Genomic DNA, 23,313 nt, shown 5'->3' with positions numbered 1-23,313 from the left:
ATGTGGGTGCAAACACGTAATAAACGCATTCGGTTATGAATATACAAGACACCTATAGCGGGTGTCCGATTATATCTATACGTAGTTCTATGCAGTACAGTCCGCAGTATGCCAGCGACTAGAAGCTGCGGATTGCGCCCTTCCGCCCCCGCCATTCTCCCGATCGGGGGGGAGGGAGGTGGGGGAGAGGCAGACAACCCCCACCCATTGGGGGATGAGTCGAGAATGCGGCAGGCTCTGCATACCGTGCAAGCCTAGGCCATATTAAACCCATCTAGAGGGTGGACGGTTGGTAATAGAAGTTGTGGAGAAGCACGGATGTGGAGGATAAAGCGTCGTTTTTCTCTCCATCGCAAGCACCTGCGCACGCATGCTTTTTTTCATATATTTTTCTTCATCCTGCGCATACATTCATATATGTACGTGCCTACTTTCGGATATGTGCACGAAGAATAACTCCGAAGTGAAGTGAAGTTTTTTTCCACCCTCTTTTATATGTACGAACTTTAATGCTAAACTTTAGACACGAATTATTTCACGGTATATTATTACGGATTGTCGCTGAACGACATATCGATTATCGCACAGCTTCGGTTCAGATATGTCTAATCACAGCGTTGATCACGCACGCTGTTGAAATGTTCGCGAAAATTACAAGGGGCTGAATAGAAAAGGGACAGCATTGTCTCGCACTTATATTTTGAGTTTTTTTGTGAGGGGGGTCAAAGAGCAGAATGGCCTCATAATGGAAGAGTGGCGATGACCAATATTGTGGTAATTGTGGGGAATTTCAAAATGCAAAAAGACGAACTACCTATAAAAAAGTCAGATTGTAGAAATGAAAAAAGCTCTAAGTATGAAAAGGCAAAATATAGCATCTTCAGAATTTTCTGCATTGTCTGTATTTTTACTGACTTTGACCTGACTTTCTGTATTTTAAAATTGTATTGATAACGCTACTCTACTATAGTGTTGCCAGTCTATTTCTTGATTCCAACCATTTTTTTAATAACATTATTCAAGGAATTTGTGCATTAATTCACTTATTTCATGTCCATCATCCGCAAAAACTAATCCCTTCAGCGTAAACAAGCCTTGATATTTAAAAACTGAACATACCTATAGGTCCAAAATTTCATTACTCTTCCATTATCTTGATGTTAGTAGATAAAATTATCGAACGATGTCTTGTCGAGTACGAGCCTACAAAGCATCCCGCAAAAATTTTTTCTTTCGAAAATGATAAAAAATGCTTTGCTTCGTGTTTGTCGTTAGTCTGAAAATTGTGTTTTTTAAAAATTTTTATTCGATCCTTTTTCACATTTAATTCCCAAATTCACAGTAGTAAAATCTCAAAAAAAAGTACCGCAATATTAAACAGTTTAGTCAAGATATGTATGTTAGACTGATTTCAATGTCAATGTAATCATTATCATGCGCTTGTATCGTTTTTCATTCATACCCAATTATCATTTAACAAGATAATTTTTTACCCGTTGTTGGCAGACCTAAATAATAAAATTCCGCAGCATGTATTGATAAATTTCCTCTTTAGGCCGTCACTCGTTGCTTACGTGATATTATTACCTGTGTCGAGGTAAATGCCCATTAATCATTTTTCAATCACACGTCATATTCGTTTCGCCCCACTCGTCATTACAGCTCGCTGACTACAATTGGGATGCGAAATACGAAGTACTCCAATCAAGTCCGCAATAACACGCAATGCGGAGGGTAATTTCATTGTGAGTAAAAATCTCGGTATACGCCTTGTTTATTTTTTCACGATACATTTTTCGTTTTCAATTTTGATTAACGAAATTTTCTTGTCTATTTTATTTTATTTCTTTCATTTTTATACAATAACGACGTCAGCGTATACGCCGAAATTCCGAACCTGTACAAAACCGTAACAGTATTCAAAAATGACTATACATAAAAGTGTCAAAGTTCATAGGATCCGAGAAAATCGAAACCTCGGATATTTCGATTGTGATCTGAATCCCGGAAGGCGGTAGATGATTCAAGAATATACAAACCTGAGGGAAAATTCCGCATGAAACTGGAAGGGGTGTTGATGTGAAAGGGGAAAAACGGGAGGTACACGAAATGTTTCCCCAACACCTTGGGTAATATCGCAAGGAGAGGTATAACGAAATCTTCAGATTTATACGGTAAACCGAATACGTGCAAAGGTCTTTCCAGTTGCAAATGTTCGTTGCTTCGGGCACTGTGCGCCATGTGGCACGTAGCCAAAAAATTCTTTCCTTTTTTTTTTCCACCCCAACGTTTTTTTGCTATTGCTATTGCCGCTTCCGTGATTTTTTTTTTTTTTTTGTTTTGTTTTTTTTGTCTGTTTCTTAGCTTTCTTCATATTCTCTACTTGTATTATTTAATTTTTATTTTTCACTATTTTCTACCCGCTCAGTCGCGCCATTCCATCAGCTAAAACCTCCCTCTGGCTTCGTTTTATTAATTTTTTTTTCTTCGTCTATTCTTTGCTTAGTTTCAATCGAGTTCCGAGTCAAGCAATTCTCTTTGCATATATTTTCATCCGTCTCCCGATCATGCAATCAGCCGAAATGTACACTTTCACACAAAATTTATCCGCCCTGAGTAGCGAAATATGCGAAATGCACTTTGCGATGTGTCGAAAAAAATGTTGCTTCCTTATTAAAAACGATAGAAAAATAATATCGTCTCGAACAATTGGAAGGGATCGATATCCGTTGGCGAAGAAAAACGTAAAGAAAAAAAAAAAAAAAATGAATAACACCGACCGAATTATCACCGCAGCTTCATGAATTACAAATTCCTCAGAGAGCTGTCGGGCGCAAAGACGGCATAAAACCGATTTCTACCTAACGACGAACGTCACCTTGACACAGCTAGGCTAATCAGGACTGACCCAGTTAAGGTCAAGTATTCTCGTATCTCACGATGTATAGGTGAGCATAATGCACGTATCTAACATTTCTCAGAAGCTCCGAAGCTTCTATACCCGCAGCATCACCTTGGTTACATGCGGGGATTCCCGGCGGCGGCTTAAGCTTGGTGGAATTTGAACCCTGTGTACACAACTCAAAAGATCAAAGACCGGAATGTAATTTGCCAGCAGATAATCTTCCGCCATTATCCGCGATAATGAATTTCAATATTACAGGAGAATCGTTCGTTAGTCTATAATTGCATAATCGATGAACCGTGGGAGAAAATCACGCAACGTCTTTTTGCGAGTGAAAGCGAGACGCGGAAGTGAAAAAACTTGGAATGCAAGAATGAGTCGGGTATGCTTTTCACCGAGGGATATATTTAACCGGTTGATACCGCGCACCTACCTACCCTCTTATAATAGAAGAACGATGACGCAAAAAGATGGCGGGGAAAGCCTCGGGCTCTCGAGTCTTATATATACACACCACTAATTGGAACCATTGTGGCTGAGAGTTGAAAAACCAGTCCACGCTAACCATCGAACTCGGTATTTCACCACTCGCAGCAAAGATTTCAATCCCACTTCTTTGTTCTTAGAACTCTGATATCTGCAAGTGCACCGACCCGTCCGAAAAATCTTCTCACTCTTGGCAAATATTCGTCAAAGACGGGAAAAGAAAAACTAAAAGTGCAGACTGAGTCAAACCTCCTAAAAACTTTTTTAATCTGTTACAACGAGTCCCGAATTTGCAGAAGGAATCTGCCGGATTCCCATGTTGTGAATTGTCGTCAAACTTAAGGGGTTAAATGCGGTTGTCACGGGCAAAATTCAAGATTTTTTTTTCATTCATAATTCAAATGCTTTTTTTCATCGAAAACCGAGCGTGATTTCACGGTACAATTTGTATAATTTTTTTTGTCAAAACGTGTTTAAACATTATCGAAATACATCAATTCTCTGAAAAAAGAAATTTTCTCACGGTAATAACAATAACTTGAAAACGTCTTATATGTATCATACGAGAAAAATGCTGTTTGTACGAAGGATTTTATTTTTTATGAAAACTTGCTGTTTTATTAAAAGGAAAAACCAGAATGTCACAAGACGAAAATAGTGATTTTTAAGTATAATAAAACCACTGCAGTTTTGGTAAAAATCGAAATTTCGAAAAATACTTTATTTCAATCAGCAGATGTTGACGTCTTATGACAGAATAATTTCTTTCGTATATTTCAGATAAGATGTTCCGAAGCTATCATAATAACCGCAGAAGAGAAAAACTCTTTGTAGAGAAATATATCATGATAAAAAAAAAAAATTATCTATTAAGTTTAATAATTGTAGTATAAAATCAGGCTCTGTTTTCGATTCTAAATGTAAATAAAATTCTTGAATTTCGCCAGTGACAACTGCACACAACCCCGTAATAATAGAGAGAAAGAAGATCTCGTTAAGTTTGTCAAATACCAACCTTTCCCATCTTTTCCATACGGCTTTTGGCTCTTGATCCTACATTGCGAGTACACAGGTATACATCACTACGTTATTACACGCGTATACCGAGATAATTATAATTATTTGTCTGGTGAAAAGAACCGTAGGATTCAAAGGAATTCATTCCCTCGAAGGATCGGAGGGAGCAAGGCTATAAGGCTTGAGGTTTTTCAAGCCGGCACCTATACGCAGTTTCAGCGATTTCCCCGGACCGCGACTTGACTCGTTCACTTTTCGGTGCCATCTTCCTCGCAACGATTCACCCCGAAAAGCTGCTTGCCACGCAGAATGAAAGAAAGCAATCGACTTTCTCGTGATCCCCGTAACTTGACCGACTGCTTTCCATTATTTGCCTACACAATTGAAACGTGGAATAAATTGTGGGTGGTTGAAACGTATCAGCGACGCTGCGGCTGAGCTGCTGAATTAGTAAAATTTAAAATGAGGCCCTGAAGACTCTTGCAAGGTTTCTTACATTATTTTTCTTCTATTTTTCGATACAAAATCACATCCGAAATTTCAACTGCCATAACAGTTCGGTCTTTTTTTTCCTCACGTAAGTACGCAATTTTTTTTTCCGATGATAAGCAAATTTTGGAGCTGTGAAGAAAATGTGTGATGAAATTAAAAAAAAAAAAAATGTTTTCTCTTTTCTTTCCACGCATAACATCAAACGCGGAAGCGAGAGTACCTGACGTAGGCTTAAGGCAGATTCGCGCGCGTATGTGAAGAAGGTTAAATAGGATTAAGGATCCTTTCACAGCGGCGCTCTTTACTGCCCCGAAGTAGGATTACTCATCGTAATTGTAGGCGCGATGGCGAATCTCTCCTCAGCTCATCGTCGATGCTGTACACGTGTACCATGCGTGTATACACGACGTACACCTACACGCGAAAATCAAAGGAGGGTCTGGACAAAAAACGAAGAGGGCACAAATTGGGAGAAAAAGTAAGAGTCGATCCTCCGAACCGTGCAGACGAGAGCCTCGGGACAGGTTGATATAGACGGTGAGGTGTTGGAGGTGGAGGAGGTGGAGGAGGAGGTCGGGAGTTTGACGACTTTCCTCCCGAAGAACCAGCCATCTCGCCTAAGACATTTCGAACGTGACATTCAGCGTCGTAATCGTCGTCTTCTTACTCGGCTCCGCTTCTTATTCTTATCCTTTTCTTGTTATTGTTTTTCAGGTAAAAGATGGGCTGGATTTTGACGGGTTTCGGTGTCACCCTGGCCGTTTTTATCGCCGCAGGAATTGTCTTGGTGCTTTTTAGAAGGTGAGGATTCTAACTTTTGACCCGATCGATGCAGCCAAAAATATAATATGAAGTCATAGGTATACCGAACGAATTTTCGCCGCCATCGTGGCTTTCGCTGCTAACGTATATATACGCATATCCATGGGTATGTAACTTAAATTAACGATGACAATAACGATTACAGATATCGCGTGGGTTGGCAATGGGGAGCGAGAAACGTGTGGAGCATCTGCGAGGAGTGTAGACAAAGATTATCCTGGCTTTGGGCTCCGAGGGAGGAAAAGGTAGAGTAAAAAAAGGAGAAAAACTTGGATGAGGAAACGAAATATTAAAATTACAAGAATTATACGAGCTGGTCAGTGTAATATAACCCGGAATTATTGATCACGATGTCAGCGGAAGTGAATCGTAAGTTCTGCGTGAAATATCGCTGTGCTACTAGGTATAACAGAAGCGATATACAGCAGACTGCGACTCGTTAACGTGTACCCATAATACATTAATTAAATTCTTTTTTTTTTCTCATTCACCTAACACCGAGGGATGTATAATAAATCCTAATTTTTTGCTCGAGCTTCCACGTCGTTACACATACCATCAATTTATTAATTAACGTTTATACAAACTTGCCGATAATGCCGCGAATGAATGGAGTTTCATTTTTAAATTTAACCAGGAACAATTACCTTTTGTTCAAATTACGCTTTTAGCGCAATCAGCTAATCACGTTACAATTACGCGTTAAGGAAAAACAAAAGAATTCAACTCGTTAGACCAACGTAAAAAATTCACATTTTTTTAGAACTGCCGTTAAATAGCGTACGTGCTTATCTCTTTTCGTAACTTATTAGAAGCTTCTTTTTTCTTTTTTTCTTTTTACTTGAAGACATTGGGAACTCGAAATTAAGTAAAATTTTTTACTTGGCACTTTACGACAAGTCATTTGTTCCAAGAAATTGCGAACGTTTCCAATGACTGCGATCATCAACCACTGATGATTAAAATTTTTTAAATAAACTGCAATGAATTTCAGCAAGCCCGCACTGGTGCAATAATGAAATGCAAATACACAGTTATGTTATAAGTAAACACTCAACGAGCATTCTCGTCAGAAGATCGATCGTTCGCTGAGTTCCATGAATATCAAGCCCCGCGATTCTACCGTAAGGATACTCAAACAGCGTGCTGAATAGTTATGAAGTGCATTAATGCCAGCCAACACCAAGCTGAGCTGGTTTATTAATTGAGTCCCTTTAATTGACTCGCACTACTTTTTCGCCGTGACTACGCGCCAACTTTGGCTAAATAATTATTCGGCACCGCCCGTAATCGATAAAGGATGTCTGAACCCAATCACAAAACGATGCCAACGGTTGTTTTTCAGGTCGGACTGGTCAAGGCTCAGCATCCGACGGGTCAGACTATTCCCGGTTTGTATCGGCAGGCCGGAAACACCTCACACCACATCCTCCACAGCGAGAGTGACTTGAGATTGGACGCGCAAGGAGCTTTCACGAGGTTTTTACCATCTCATACATTCGCAAGCTCGATAAACGAGTGATTCTTGGGGCTCTGTATAATCGGATGAGCTTGGTGCATGGTAGTTCGCGTCACATGTTCATTAATGCCTTGGCCTTCCGGCTAACTTGTTTTTAATCCGAAAAAAAAAAATTCGAGTTCGATTCAATACGAATTATGTGACAATGCATCGCCAGTCATTGTTGCATAATTCGTATAGAATTAGACTCGCATTTTATTTCGGATCGAAACAAATTAACCGTAAAGTTACGGCCTTTATACGTTTTACCGTACATTGGTTGGTAATTATTTTTCACCTCGCGTAACCGCGTGAATCGTGTCAAATTAACACTTGGCGATATCGCGCGGCGTAACTCCTTGTCAGTCACGTGTTTGTACGGTAATTATACTTGTATGTAAGACTAGCTCGAGGTCGTAGTTACCGGGCTGCTCGAAGCGTCCACGGGGTTAGAAACAGGCGATAAGGGTAGTCGTAATATTCCAGCGTGGTTCGTCGAGGAAGCAGCGCTGCAACAGTCACAGAGCTAATTATAAAAGGGTTCTAATTAACCAAAGATTCGAGGTGTTAAAGGTACACAGTTACAGTAGCGGTTTCCCGCTTTCCCTCCGGAGCGTTGAACATTCGCGGGAAAAGTTTGCAGGCCGCAAAATTGACGATACGTAGTGTTACGACGTTAGGAGCTTTTCCATATCCACCCGAACATCGCCCTTTAAGCGTTAATGGAAGTTTGAGTTATTCATGCAGCATCGACACCGCGGTGCGCCAGTGTAAAAGCTTATACACGAGTAGCCGAGCTTGGGATAAAGTACAGCGTAAGGGTGGTTTGAGTATCCCTCGCGCAAAGGATCGCCCTTCGCATTATGGATATAGAGGAAATATTTACCCCCGCAGCTTCAGTGCTGCCGCGAAATAGGTGAAATTTATTTTTACTAATATCGAACAGACTATACCGCCTCGCTACACGCTTTCAGCTTTCAGGCTTTTTTCAAATTATCCTATAATAACCGTTATAAAAATAGAAGAATCTCATCGGGATAGCTTGAAAGATGTGAAAAATTCTTTGCTAGACATTTGACGTTTTTTGTACCTTGGAACGTTCTGCGACAATTTACGATATGACTAAAATCAATGTATGTATCTACCTAACTTCACTAGAATCATCCGGCAACAATCCTAATCAATTTCATCCGCTGTACGTCGTTACTTCTGAAAGGTGATTGGAATGTGGCGGAAAAAGTTGAAACATACCAAGTCTTGGCTTTTGTTGGAATCAGATGAATTGACTGCGATTGTTAAAATCGTTGCTAATTAAGTTTCGATTTCCTCCCCCTTGCTAAAATATGCGAAGCTCGAACCGTTGATGAGATTTTCGTACAGTGTAACATTCCGATGTTTAACCGTACAGGTACTACCAAATAATAATGTCAGCGATGGTAGTCAAAATTATGTGTCCGGGTTAATCGCGGGGATTTGAACCCTTTCAAAATTAACTAGACAGAGTGAGAGTAAATCTCGGTCGTAATTTAGAACAGAATTGAAATATACAACGAACATAGGATGCCGAATCCCTCACCGACTCAACTATAAACCCTCGTAAACGTGTCGTCGAACCGAGGTCAACCTTAATATATTCAAATTGGGGGGTATTGTGTTGGTATAATATACAGCGTACTGAGAATGTACACCATCTTACTACCATGCAAATACGAGCTTTTGTGAGAAAATTACATCCCGGCACGGGTGTGCACAAAAAATTCACGTCGAAACTGCGGTGAAACGATAAAATTTCCGAACAGCCGTATCGGGTTAGAAAAATGATATCGTCGTGTTAAAATCCGGCGAATCGTTCGCAGGTTCGAATCGGTGGACAGGGACCTGCATCCTCCGATCGGAGGGACCTCGATACCTCCCCAGCCTCTGAGACCGGCACCGCAACCGAAGCCGATAGCTCGGCCGAGACCGTCGCCTCTGCATGCGCCAAATGCGAGCGAAAATCTGCGGCTACAGGACATCGGTCCGGCGCCCTTAACGCCCCCGCCTCAAGGATTGCCGGCCCCTGGTAACGGGCCCCAGCATCGGGGGCAGAGCGCGTTCATATTTCCAAGCGAACCGAAGCCGGGATACAAGTACGAAGTTAAGCAGGCGATGAAGCACAGCAGCGAAAGCTCCCAGACGAGTTCGCACGGGGTTTTCGGTGGCGGGGTGTTTGAAAATTCGGGCCTAGGTCAGTGCCAGGATTACGTGTTTCCGAGCGGCGGTTACGACGGCTTGAAGATGAAATCCGATCACGAAAGTTTCGCGGGAACCGGAAGCTTCCAGCAGTACGGATCGGCGGGCGAGCAGCGAGCCGTGAGGTACCCCGCATTACCTGCAACGAAAGAAGAAACCGAGCAGCTTGCGGAGCCTTTCGGGAGTCGCGAATCGGGCCAGAAAACCCTCGGGTCGATTTACAATCCGAGACACGCGCGAACCGAGCTGAGATCTTCGCTGAGTGGCTACGCCGGCGGCTCGTCAACGGCCCAGACAATTATGGAGTCGATTTACGGCCCCCAGGCGGCCTCGAAGATGCTTCAGAACGGCCAGAACGGCACCGAGACGAGCTGCTGCAACAGCCAAGGCGGCGGCTCGTCGCAGAATCAAAGCTTGATTGAAATGACGCCGTTCAGAGCGCAACTACAAAACGTACCTGAGGGAGAGGCCGGGGCCTCCCACACGATAGGACATAACACAATGGCCAAGTCTCAAGGGTTTCAGAACGCCTCGCAGATGATGCAGAGCAAACAACCGGCGATATATTCGTTTTACGCCGGCCAGAATAGCCAGACGATAGCGCAGGATCATAAAACGATTTCCCAGAGTACTTCCAAGGGGAGAGGACTGCAGGACAATGCCTCCGTTTCCTCGCTACTCTCCGACAACCCGCATCCCGGTCCAGTTCCACCCCCGGCACCTCCTGACCCACCCAACGGTGGAAATTCCACGTTGAGAAAAAACGGACCAACAACCGGCGAACGCATTTTCAACGCCCTGAGATCAGTCACGTCGCAAAGTTACATCGACGCCTCCGAGTTTTACAAGTAAGTTTTGGTTCAGGGTGAGAGTTTCACCCATTTTACCCATCTTGACGGAAATAAATAAATATATACCGTTGTGTAGGTATTATACGTGTAAATAAGCCGAGTAGGTGTAAAAACTTGACCCTCGAGCTGGTGCTGAATTTCTAATTGAAATTTGAAGAAAAGGATCTAAAATCGTACATCAGCTCCGAGCGTCATGTGAGCAACGTTGATATTTCAGCTCGGTACTATCCTCCGCTCAGCAAGTCCAGAGGTTCACGTTTCCACCCTCCGAATCATCCGAAGACGGTACACCGAGTCATCGGACACCAAACGATGCTCAAGGGTTCTACGTGGAATCGGAAATGCCGGGATTAACGAAGACGGGACGAGGCTCGGACCTTTACAGCCCCGAGCTTAATTTGGAGGCTCACAGAACGGCGCAGGAGGTCAGTGATGAAAACGCGAATGACAATTGGAGGAATAAAAATGTCAAGGGGTTACGAATTTGGGTTTACTTACAATAACGACCGTTCGTCTTTCTCTTCCCAGGTATACAACAGTCTCCAGGATCCACCTGCATCCCCGTTACTTTTAAAGGACCTCAGCCAGGAACCTCATCCTTATCTCACGGATCCCAGCTTCACAAGGACATCGGAGGTGATAAGATAACGTACCGACTGTGACACCAAAAACTCCGACGAGCTACGGGTTGCGATTCTGAGCGTTGTTTTGTTCTGTTTTCGTTGCAGGATATTTTCAACAGCCTTGAACAGAGGAGAAAAAGCATGGAGAGACTGAACGGTTTTCAAGATTATACCGAAGTGGAAACAACAGACCCCCCAAGGTATGATTATTTTGCGTACATAATTTCCGTGAAAAAAACTACAGTCGTAAAAGTTTCGCTTAAATTAGGTACACACACATCCTAATTCAACCGCAAACGCCCTTATAATTTGCTTTTACCTTACTCAGAAGACGGAGTAATCAGGATCTCTGCACCGCTTTGGAAGAGGTTCAAATGAAACGAAGGCTCTCCCAGGTAAGAGCGACTTTTGCAGATGATAAAATAATTCTTTGGCCTCGCAGAAGACGAAAATCGTGCTTTCGGTGAAATCTGCTCAATGCGAACATGCCGTGAAAGGGGAAAGGAAATATATTTTTTCGATCCGTGCACGCGGTGTATTAAAATATACGTGAAGTATATATTTACGTTGGAGAATGGATGGTATACGTGCGTACGTATATGTGATCACCGAAAAAACCGGCGAACCTTCGAGGAAAGACTCGCATTCATAAACGGGCTTTTCACGCAGATGTGAAGACCGTCTCATCTGAGTAGGTACATAAGCTTCCCTTTGACTGGCTGAATGATTTTCCCTTATGCTCAGCAGGCGATTTTGCAACAAGGGGAGGACACGAGTCGGCCAAAGCGTGTCAGGCGTGAAATAAGCCAACTTTTTTTTATCCACGTTCGATACAATATCAGAGGGACACTACATGCGATTTATTCCGATATCATCTTCTCCTGGGTTGAAAATATATGCATAACGTACCGTGTCTCGGACGATATCGATTCGGTCACTCGTTCTCGCTGCGACGTACTTTCGTTGAATCTCCATCTAGATGCGAATTGTAATTGCACGTCCTTGTTCAGTCCGCCGAAGAATCCTATCCGGGATTCGGGATTGGAGAGATCGTCGAATCGTTGCCGGATAGTCGGCGGGGATCTCAGGGACCCGAGCCTGAACCACCGCCCGACGAATCAACCCTGAAAAGAGCTGTGAGTTGCGACAGCGTCTGCTCGGACACCAGCGTGGTCCTCGGTGATCTGGAGGAAACTCCGATCGTCGGGCATCTCTGCGTTGGTCTCGAGTACGAGCGATGGGGTGGACGAGGTGGCGAAGGAGATCTGACGGTGAGCGTCCTCGAGGCCAGGGACTTGATTACCTCGGATGGAAGACCCGCCCAGAACACGTTTGTCAGGTGAATAAAAGGTTTTCTCGTGGAAAAAGTTTGTGTCGTCGAAAAAAAAAAAAAAAAACACTCATCTGTCATTTTTACGATGACTTCTGTAACAAGGAAAGACCCTTAATTTTTATAATAAGAAATCATCTGAAATAGCGCGCCCATTGGGTGAATACCTCGTTACGAAGAAGTTTTACTTCGATGAAAGACAACAATTTTCGCAATCTGTGCAGATACAGTTTTTGTCTTGAAAGTGCAATTTTTTATATTGAATTTATTCAAATGCTAAGGCATCATTCCACTTTGAAACTGCGTGATTAGAAACATTTCTACCTTCTTCAAAAATCTGTGTAAAAATATTCAAATTTTGACACCTTATATTCAAACCAAAACGTCGAGTGGTTAAAAAAACATCAGAAAAACCGATTCATGCGAAAATAGAATCTATTTTCAGCTTCGGTTGGTTTCTTCCTTTGTTACGTATAAACCACAGTTTAGAATTCGACAGTTTATGATCTTAAAATGAATGGGTAATTAGAGTGACAAGAAAAACATTTGTAAATGAATCGTAGTAAGATTTGAGTAACGTTATAGTTTCTCGTTGCGCAGCCACTTTCGAATCAACAATTTGAGCCCCAAATTTGAAAAACGAATCTCCAAATCACCCTCTGTACAGAGAATAAATGTCTCTAAGATACTTCAAAAATTTTCGAATAAGCGCACCAAAATCCAACAAAGACAAGGTCAAAAGCGACTGCCTTACTTGGTTCCAGAGTTTGTCTTCTTCCGGACAGACAAACGCACGTTCAGACAAGATTGTACCGAAGCTCGCCGTCGCCGAGTTACCAGGAAAAGTTCCTCTTCCCTTTGGACGGCGGTCCCGTGGGACGTTCTCTGCTGGTTGAAGTAAGTCCTGAAAATGATTTCGAGTAACATTTTGAAAGTGTAAAAACCCCACGAAGGGTGCGAACCTCGTTATTGGGTGATGAAAATTCGCAGAAAGGATGAAAAGCTCTGAAATTAAACCCGCTTCGTTTCAGGTCTTCTCGGTTGACATTAGCATGGGTAGCGGCGCCTCGCTCCTCGCCGAAGCCAGTTTGAAATTAGGTCCTGCACCACGACCACCCGCAACCACGTGGCTGCCTCTTATCGGCACCGCCTTGCCGATTCCCCATCTCGGTGAATTGATGTTCTCTTTGAGCTACCTACCAACGGCCGAGAGGCTAACTCTGGTCGTAGTGAAGGCGAGGAATTTACGAGGAGCAAATCCACTACCCGGTGACACGTTCGTCAAGGTATACTTACTGCAGCATGGTAAAAAGATGCACAAAAAGAGAACGTCCGTGAAGAAGGGTGAGAAGAGTCCGATTTTCAACGAGGCAATCATCTTCAATGTACCTGCTCATGCGTTACAGGTAATTTCTATAAATACACGACTGTTCTGAATTAGAAAGTGATCGAGCATCTTCTCAAGTAAAATCTCTTCTCCGATCAGAGTATCCAACTGAGGCTAACCGTCGCCGAGGCTGGGGAACCCAGGGCTTATCCCGTGGGACACGTAATCGTTGGCGGAGATGCTTCGGGACGAGCGTTGGCGCATTGGAGGCAAATGCTGACCGCCCTGAGGCGTCCCGTGGCGATGTGGCATCCCCTCAGGAAGTGAAATTTACAAGAGGCGAAACAGCCATAGAATCGGAAACAGGCCGTGATCGTGATCGTATACCTGCATTACATTATGCATTAACTATACTACAGTAGAACGCTAGAAATTGAAAGAGATATCCACCCGGTGGTGGTGGAGAAATATAGTATATGAAGTTATAATTACGATAAACGAACTAGTCACGCGAGAGAAAATAAATTATAAGTCACACGATAGGTTAAATCTGAAAAAAATTTCAAGAGAAACGTTCAACTGACTATTGATATCGGAATGCATCACGAATATACATTTCGTACAAAATTGACATGGAAGGAAAGAAATAATCGTTATCACCGCGGTAAAGTATAAAATATTATCATCATTATTGTTATTATTAACGTTTATTGGTACTTGTATAGGAGCGAATTACGTAAAATATTGGATAATGAATATGATGTGTGAAAATAATGTACGCCAGGATAGTGTGTACGCGATAAGTTCGATTACAGGAATAAGTTATACCGATTACAGGAAAGGAACGAACAGGAAAAGAAATTGCAGCCAAATCGTATGTAACGCAGATTGTTTACAAACGAATGATTTGTAAACAAATTATTTCATACACGAAGATTCGTATGAGGAAAAAAGTTTAATAGATTGTTATCGAGTGTAAGTTAAATTTATCAGCTATTGGTGTAAAAGTACGAGTGAATTTCTGTTTATTATACATTTTTAATATCGCTGCGATTATCGATGTTCATCACATCACAGACTGAAGTCTACGGAATGCATTGGTATCAAATCATTAGTAAAAAGAAAAACTATTCGATATTAATGTAATACACGATTAGTTATAGTTTAAGGAAGGAGCCTGGTGACAATTTCAAAGAAATACACTACCGGTTCGTTTTTTTCTTTTTTTTAATTTCGACATTTCATACTCAATTTTCTTCATCTTTCTTGACCTTATTCGTATTGACACTGAAGTAAAATAATTGGATATTGCTGAACTCACACTTGTCTTACTAGACATCAAATCTTAAAATAGAGTTTGCTTCTTAAAAGAGCAAACTTTAATTTGGTTGAAATAACATTTTTATTTTAAAAAATGTGTGCCCCGTTTAAGGTTTAGTTGTGTCCTCCCTTGAAGATGATACAAGATTCGCGACTGTTCGAAAAAATTAATGAAGTAATTAATTTTAATTTCTACGGTGAGCAAAAATTACGGGATTTAAATTACCTGTGGTTGAGAAAATATCAAGAAAAGTTGTGACTAGACGAAGTAATTGAAATTCCCAAACGTATAATTATATATGTATATACCCAGCTGGACGGTTATTATAAGTAATTAACGATTGTAATATAATTTGTGTTACATTCGATCAGTGGTAGTGCTAGTGTATGAAATTAAGAAAAAAAAAAAAAAAATATATACATATATATATTTATTATTTCAAGTATAGTATACAAGAAAACTGAAAAACGCGTAAGAAGTGAAAAAGTTGAAATATTGTTATTTGCAATGCAATGTTAACCTTTGTACAGAGTTTATTAGCGATGTATTTAACGTGCAACGTGTCTTACAAATTGAGATTTGAAAGAAAAATTCTTTTTTCTAAAAAAAAAAAAAAACAAAAAACCTAAAAAAAAAACTAAAAACTTTCATTCAACATACTATATGATAAATAAAAAAAAAATAAAAATACTATAATTGTCGCTTGAATCACTACTATTCGAAAGAAGGAGAAAACAGAAGGAAAAAAAAAAATTATAATCAACTTCCATATTTTTTACACTCACAATATATTAACCGAATTATTACATATTCTTAAACGCCTGCGTCTACGTATATAATAAATATATCCGAGAAGATCCGTAAATTTCTTTTGGCCAATAATCACAACCGCCAGGGTGATTTACGGATCGTGACAAGAAAGTTGTTTAAAACATTGTACTATACTTGGCCTTCTCGACCTTATAGTCTATACCTCTACATAACTTTTGTACCTCTTCGTAAAGCGTCTTGAAAAAAAAGGAAAGAAAAAAAAAAAATGAAAACGTTATACCTATTACGTGTATATCTCATCAATTGTTACACATATTACAACTACTTCCTGTATACCCACATTATAATATACGTATAAAACATATTATATTATATTATAGGTATATAAAATATACGTATACACTTTGCCATAACTTTAATTCATATTTAATCAGGTTTTTTCTATCGCCAATACTATGGGACTAATACTGCTAAATTAATAATATACATATATACACATAAATCATATTTCATTCGACTTCGAACTGTAAGTTTCAAAGGTAAGAGAAATGACAAAAAAGAAAAAAAGATTAAAGAATTAAAAATGTTTACCTCCATACTTGAAAACGCATACATACGTATAATTATACGATTACGTATACAATACCGAATATACAATACATATGCATATGTGAATTCATACATACTAGTAAGAAATAATTACCATTGGCACTGTTGTACATCAGCACAAAAATTGAATCCTCTATTCTTAATACGTGCGTGTATGTTATAATATTAAATGATTATTATTATTAGTATTATTATTATTTTTATTATCACTGTTGTTGTTGTACATGATGTGAGGTGCGTATCGTAAACACACAAAGCCAAAGAATACAAGCGAAAGGAAAAACATGACGAAGCTTGCGATGGAGGCAATAGTATAATATTTTAGCTGCCGGTGCATATTTGTCTGTGTGTGAAATTTTACTAACAAATTTAGTTTTGAGACAGGGGCTAGACTGTAGCGTAATCAGTTTTTTCAAATAACAAAGCATGCGAGTGGCGATATTGCGGCATTGCAAACGATGGAGACAATAATAGAGCTAGACGATTTGCCCTATAATGGTTAATGAAAAAGAAGTAATCATTATTTTTCAATGCTTTTGTATTGCTTTTTCATTAGTCTCATTTCGAGTAAAAATACCAGGCCAAATAGTAGTTTAAAAAATGTCCACTAACATATCCATTGTCGATATGTCACGATATCATAGTTGATAAAACTAGCAATTTCTTCAAGTATTTCTATTTAAAGGTATTTTTCTTTTTTTTTCTCCAATTATGGGGTGAATTGCATTTCAACTATGGGTGTAATTAGTGGCGATTACACGCTCAGAACGTATGGCGAATGCCAGAGAAAAAAAAATAAATACTGGGAAATTTAAATTATTTTATATTTTTGTTACGCCTCTCTGTGATATAATAAGGGCACATTCACACCACCCTGTATAATGCATTAAAATCGATGTATCTCGTTATAAGGTGAAAAAAAAAAAAAAAATTAGTTTGGAAACAAGAAAAATGTGAAAAAAAAGAGGGGAAAAAAAACTGTCCTTGCCCAACTGCCCTTCCTACATATAATATCGTATTTTAGAACTCGTTGATATCACAGCTTGAATTTGATAGAAATTATAGACCGGAGAATAATTCGTATTTCCATGTGTGTTAGACACAAAATGCGAGCGACAGTTTTAAAAAGAATACACAACTAACGTGGTTCAACGTTATTAAAATTAAATTAAACAAAACAAAGAGGAAAAAAAAATCCAATTATTTAAGCTATGACGTCGACGTGCCTATTATACCGCATAAAGCATATATATATATATATATACTGCAGATATATTATGTATTATTATTATTAAACGCGTAAGAATATATATATATATATATATACATATATTATACATATAATACTATACATATAACGCATTACGTGAAAATAATATATTTGAAAAGAAAAATAATAACAAAAACAAAAGAAATTAATCAAATTATTAAATACAGATGTAAATTATTATACCGCATGACACGTGACAAATGGAGAAAAAATTCATTGTATACTTACATGGGTGTGTATGTATGTACATACAAATATACTCTATTTATGCTTATCGTAAATAATTATCCGTCTACACAAGCATGGATAAAAAATCTTATGTAACACGATGAATCGCAAACTAAATAATTTCTAAATTCATCATTAATCACTGATCGGTTTCTCTGGTTACTTTGTAAAGATGATTAAAGAATAAAATTTCGCACTGTTTAACGCTAATCGCGTTCCAGGATTATCTAAATTATGTAGCAGAATTTTTATTTTTTTTTCATCGCCTGCACAGCACCTAAGATTGCCATGAGCAAATGGATATTATTTAGCATGCGGACCAAGATGTTTCGACGCTTTAAAAATATGATTGATTTTAATGATTTGGTATGAAAAATGTATGTATGTACATTCATGCACCTTTGTCGTTGTTAATTATGATGGTTGCAGTTCTATTTACACGGTTGGAATTACTTTTACTGAATAAAGCAAGAAAAATATACTTGAAAGTTTTTAATTCCCCCCACCCTTTCTATAATTCTGAAAAATTAACTAACAAACGATCTTTTATAATATTATTACACGGTTATTTTCGTCGACTTTTTGTCAAGGTCCGGACTTAAAGTCAAATTATAACTGAATTGGTTAGTTTCACACGAACAAATATCTTATGATCTTCAAAAATTCGTTATAATATTCGTTTTTGCGGCAGAGCCTATCGAGCTGGACTTTAATTGACAAGGAAATAAAATCTATTTTATCAGATAAAGGCAGAATTTGTCACTCCAAGTGATCCGCACGCAAGACGCATAAGCTACGAAAATCACTCAATCAATCTCAGCGTGAAACTTGGGAACGTTGGAATGATATGAGTACGGGAATAACGGAAAGTGTAAATAAAAGTATTTCTATTAATAACCAGTTTCCTAATTTAGCACTTCATTTGCTTATAATATGCACACATTTGTCATTTGTAGTTATCAAAATATAATCATAGCGGCATCATTAACATTATATTGACATGCACATAATACCTACATGTGTCTATACATAAAATATATATAATATATACATATATATATATATATATATATATTTGTTTATTTATTTATTTATTAAAATCTTCGGATATGCTCAAATATATCTTTAATTGTCTATAATTTAACAATAATTCAACTGCAGGGCATAACGTCGTATACACGAGTGTACACATATATACATAAATATTTTATCATGGTTAATTGAATTAGGTAGTTTTCTTTTAAATATATTCACTCATTAAAATAGAATCTAAATACATGTGTATTCATAGGCGTGTATCCGTATAACATACTATACATAATACATATGCGTATACTATTAATTACATTTATTTTTTATATTTACATATGATTATTCAAGTGAAATTCCACGTGTAAAGGATCACTCGGGTCTAAGATACTTTTAAAAGATTTTCGAATCGGCATTTGCAATACATGGTAACTCTGTCAACATCGCAGAGATTGTTGTATTCAGTTTACTATTGACACATTTTTACTAACTTTTCTCCAGTAAAGAAATGAATCTTGTATTCCAAATAAATAATTTGAAAACTAAGGACCAAAACAAAACTAAGATGGTATACTATTTTCAGAAGATTTAGACATTTTTCACGTAAAACTGTACAGCTATAATTTCTACTTCATGTGGGATAACATGAAATGAATAATCATCGGAATAAGCATAACGGGAAAATGTACGTTACAAATAACTCAACGAAATCTTATAGAGTTTGAAAAATTGTGTGATAGAAAAATCTAAGTCTCCAAGACCAGCTGACATGCAATACTGAAAAAAGTGCGACCCCACTGATTCTTTCTACGTGCAAATTGCTCTTATTTCGTTTCATAAGCTGAGCATATTTTTCAAGTGATTCACTTCAAACGTACTTTTATACACTTTTGCATTCATATCATGTCCATAATACATGTAATATGTAGGTATTTTATTTATTATAATTAACAAACTAATAATTGGTCCCTAAGAGTCACAGCCAGTAAATGCAACAAACAACAGTCTGAGTTTAAGGCCACTCGACTACAGTAATGGATTAATTCACTCGTATTCCAGTAGTTAATAACTTATTTTTCGTTTTCAATTCACACATTTATCAAACAGAGTATACAAACAAAGCGATTCGAAACATTGTCAGAAAATCTTGGACCTGTCAGTTAAAACAAAATAAGAACAAAGAAATGACTGAGCAAATCCTAATCAACATTCTATAAAGGTAGATTGTGAAATAAACCATATTCAATTTAGAAGTAGCGTATCGACTATCGGGTTCGTTGTTTAAAACACTACCTATTGTGCATTACATTTCAAATTTCGATCAACGAAAAGTTTTCGAAAGAATGCTGTGGACTACAATATTTTCAGATATTCGAAAAAAAATTGACTATTACAAATCAAACCCGTGGCACCAGTGTGAACAATAAGGCTCAGGTAAAAATTGAGTAAGACGCTTAGACGATCAGGTATGTGTATAATTGTGTTTTTGTGTATTACAGTAGTGGCAAAATCTTATTGGTGACTGTAAGCCGCTATTGTTGACTGTCGAATAAGCGCCATAAGCCCCTTTGGTAAAATGTTATCAAGAACCAATTATACAACCTGAAAGTTTTACCTCTACTCTCGTAAATATACATTACAGTAGGACCTCGTCAGTCCTCGTCTGCCCTCTTCCTGACTACTAGCATTACTGGCGGGGACTATGGTAACGCACCAGCTAGCGATGGTTGCGATGACCAGCTAGCCAGCAGTTTAGGCACACGGCATATTATAGCGATTGGCCCCCTCCCCCCAGTACAGTTGGTACTAACGTAATTTCTACTGTAAAATTCATCAGAGTTAAACGGTTATAAAACTATGCCAAAGCTCCATTTCATAGTTCACTTTTTTTCTTCTTATATATCTATAACTTAAGGTATACTGCTAAATTTATAAGAGGTTTGAGAGAGAATCATACTTCTTTTTGCAATACATGTAGACGCGCGTACAAGTGATTTTCGCACACTAAATTCTCGACAACTCAAGGTATTTAGCCAATATTTGATATGCAAACTATTTCGTTGATAAAAGTGTTGGCTGAAAAATAATGTGCGATAATTTTAGGTTTTCAACATCGAGGAAAACCTTGTCTTCATCGTGAAATCAATATGACCGCTATTGGACACACTTATAATTTGGTCTTGGCTTTACGCTGATTCTAAATCATATCAAACGTTGTTCATGCCAAGTGAAATGACAACTAGCTAAATTTGAAGTATAATTCAACCCTCAATTAAGTTCTAATAATTGTGAATACAGTGCGCAAAATGAACCTGTATTCATTTTACGTGCGTGGCAATATGAAACTGGTATGATTGGCTGTTAAATAGCATAAACTAGTTCACACAATTCCTTAGGAGTGCAAATCACGAAACTAGATCACATCAAAATCTAAATTCGGGACGCGTTAATACTTTTTTTTTTAATTTTTTTGTAGCCAACCAAAAGTGGATAGGTACTGTGGCAAGTAGCACGTAATATAAAATCAGGCGTTGTACTCTTTGTGTGTGTTTACAGGCGTCCTGTGTATTTATGGAGGAAAGGATATATAACAATACTTTCAACTAACTGCGATATTACTGTTTGTTGTTTGGTGGTTGGATTTAATCTTGAAGAGGTATCTGCTTATTGTGACACACGGATGTCATGCAACTACAGTTGTCAGAGCGTTATCCTTAGGCCCATAACTTCCTGGTCTGAAAAAATTTAAGTATTTCAATGAGTCTAAATTAATTCTTCAATACAACGTCCGACAGTGTAAAATATTCATTTATTCGTAGGCGAAAATTGTACGAACATAATGTTCAAACTAATCAGCTGAATAATAAATTTTAAGCTGTGCTAATACAGTGATTATTAAAACTCTAGATAAGAAATTGGCACTCAAATAGATAAACTAAAACAATAAGTAATAATGTTATTAAAAAAACAGCAAAAATGACGATAAACTATATAACTATTTTTTCTACATTTTGTCACTTCATATCATACGTGATGAAGTCCAGATTTTACTGTTGTTAATTTTTGGAAAATGTATGATTAATAGAGTGGTAGTTCTTGTAAGCAAAATGCAATGTATGAAAAATAGGATGTTGCAAGTTACGGCGGCAACACGGTTACTTACCTGTATGTGTAGAAATTCCGAGTACAGAGAACAAACAATATACATGGAAAAGAGAAAGAAATCATGCAGCTTACCTTGGAATATGTGCAGAATGTTCCAGAAATTAATAAGAAGAAATATATACTGATTGTTATTTGTGAAAAAATTTCGTCGAGTCTATTAGTTATAATAGATGTATTAAATTTTTCATGTTCAAAGTACAAAATTAGTTTGGTGATGATAGGACACGTGTAAAATATTTGAAACCATGACCTTGAGATATTAAAGCATGTATAAGAAGATTACATGAGTGATTATATTAGCAAAGTAAAAAGAAACTAGCTGACTTTTTTCTACAATGATGTACGAGACAGAGTGAAAGAAAACCGGATAATTCAATTACTTTACAATATAAATTTATCGAATCTTTCAAAGTTGTGATCAGAATAAATGATCAGTGTTCAAAAGCGTTTTACAGTAAACGACGTAGGGATTGAATTTAATGGACTTTCAGATGTATGTACAAGCCTGATGGTGACCTGTGGAACGTTGGACCCAGACGATCATTTTGTCATCTAAGTGAAATTTGTAATCTCGTCATTTATGCCTAGTCATAAATTAATCAATAATCAGGTATACGAAAAACAATTTGAGACGCCAACTGTGTGCAATGTTATCTGAATCAATCACAGCATAACGGATTAATCTGCGTTTATCGAACCTCAATGAATAAATCCTGATACAGTTTTGTATAGCCAGATAGAAATAACAGTGCAATGCTTCACACACTGATCACAACTAAGTGCAATGTGCATAAATGTAGTTATATTATGTACAAAAATTAAAATATAAGTGTGAGACTAAAAACTATTGCAGAAAACCGAAACGCAATAAAAAAAATTATAGAAAAACACACGCAATGACCTTGAAATGGCACGCAAAGACGAGATGAAAAATTTCGCAGGGTCCAACACTGTAAAAGTTTTGTTACCTGATTGTCGCATGTTGAGTTGATCGTGACCAACCGGCAACGAGTACCTCACCTCTGCCTGCAATCCTCTGCCGTTGACGATTTGTTGCCGAAGATTCCAAAATCGCCTGCTGTATCACGTCCGGTGCCACCGTAGTTTTCACTGCCCTGTATACCAGCCTGGGATAGGCAAGTGTTCACAAAAAAAAAAAAAAAAAGAAAAACAACAGAGCAGTTTAATAAACACATATATTACCCATACATTTTATATAACAGAAATAGAAATGAACCGTGAGCACAGAATAACAAGAATATCTCTCAATTAGATCTAGTACAAAGGTGTAGTAATCGAGTAAAAAATTTTGATTACATTATATTATATTGTCAAAA

At 38.3% G+C, this 23,313-nt stretch overlaps 2 protein-coding genes across 5 annotated transcripts in view; one reads left to right on the top strand and one right to left on the bottom strand.

The window, feature by feature from the left end:
* The window catches only part of LOC107219760, a 30,679-nt gene extending 14,715 nt beyond the window's left edge, over positions 1-15,964 (top strand). The window contains exons 2-14 of one of the 2 annotated variants that reach the window (XM_046743726.1): positions 5,112-5,378; positions 5,615-5,701; positions 5,868-5,967; positions 7,068-7,201; positions 9,077-10,300; positions 10,521-10,728; positions 10,832-10,939; positions 11,032-11,126; positions 11,255-11,321; positions 11,937-12,265; positions 13,021-13,153; positions 13,288-13,662; positions 13,743-15,964. In XM_046743726.1, the coding sequence (XP_046599682.1) occupies positions 5,622-5,701; positions 5,868-5,967; positions 7,068-7,201; positions 9,077-10,300; positions 10,521-10,728; positions 10,832-10,939; positions 11,032-11,126; positions 11,255-11,321; positions 11,937-12,265; positions 13,021-13,153; positions 13,288-13,662; positions 13,743-13,910 (3,021 nt within the window). In that variant the 5' untranslated portion in view covers positions 5,112-5,378; positions 5,615-5,621 and the 3' untranslated portion in view covers positions 13,911-15,964. The remainder of the gene's footprint in view (positions 1-5,111; positions 5,379-5,614; positions 5,702-5,867; positions 5,968-7,067; positions 7,202-9,076; positions 10,301-10,520; positions 10,729-10,831; positions 10,940-11,031; positions 11,127-11,254; positions 11,322-11,936; positions 12,266-13,020; positions 13,154-13,287; positions 13,663-13,742) is intronic. The other variant, XM_015658090.2, reaches the window with a different exon arrangement.
* Positions 15,965-21,146: 5,182 nt separating this feature from the next.
* Positions 21,147-23,313, bottom strand: part of LOC107219754 (phospholipid-transporting ATPase VD) — a 60,723-nt gene continuing 58,556 nt past the window's right edge. For 2 of the 3 annotated variants that reach the window (XM_046743722.1, XM_015658084.2), the window contains exons 17-18: positions 22,945-23,103; positions 21,147-21,546 (exon numbers count right to left, since the gene is read on the bottom strand). In XM_046743722.1, coding sequence (XP_046599678.1) covers positions 21,495-21,546; positions 22,945-23,103 — 211 coding nt within the window. In that variant the 3' untranslated portion in view covers positions 21,147-21,494. The remainder of the gene's footprint in view (positions 21,547-22,944; positions 23,104-23,313) is intronic. The other variant, XM_046743723.1, reaches the window with a different exon arrangement.

This window comes from Neodiprion lecontei, chromosome 6 (genome assembly GCF_021901455.1).
Source record: "Neodiprion lecontei isolate iyNeoLeco1 chromosome 6, iyNeoLeco1.1, whole genome shotgun sequence".
Lineage (NCBI taxonomy): Eukaryota > Metazoa > Arthropoda > Insecta > Hymenoptera > Diprionidae > Neodiprion > Neodiprion lecontei.
This window is presented reverse-complemented; position numbering and strand designations above follow the sequence as displayed.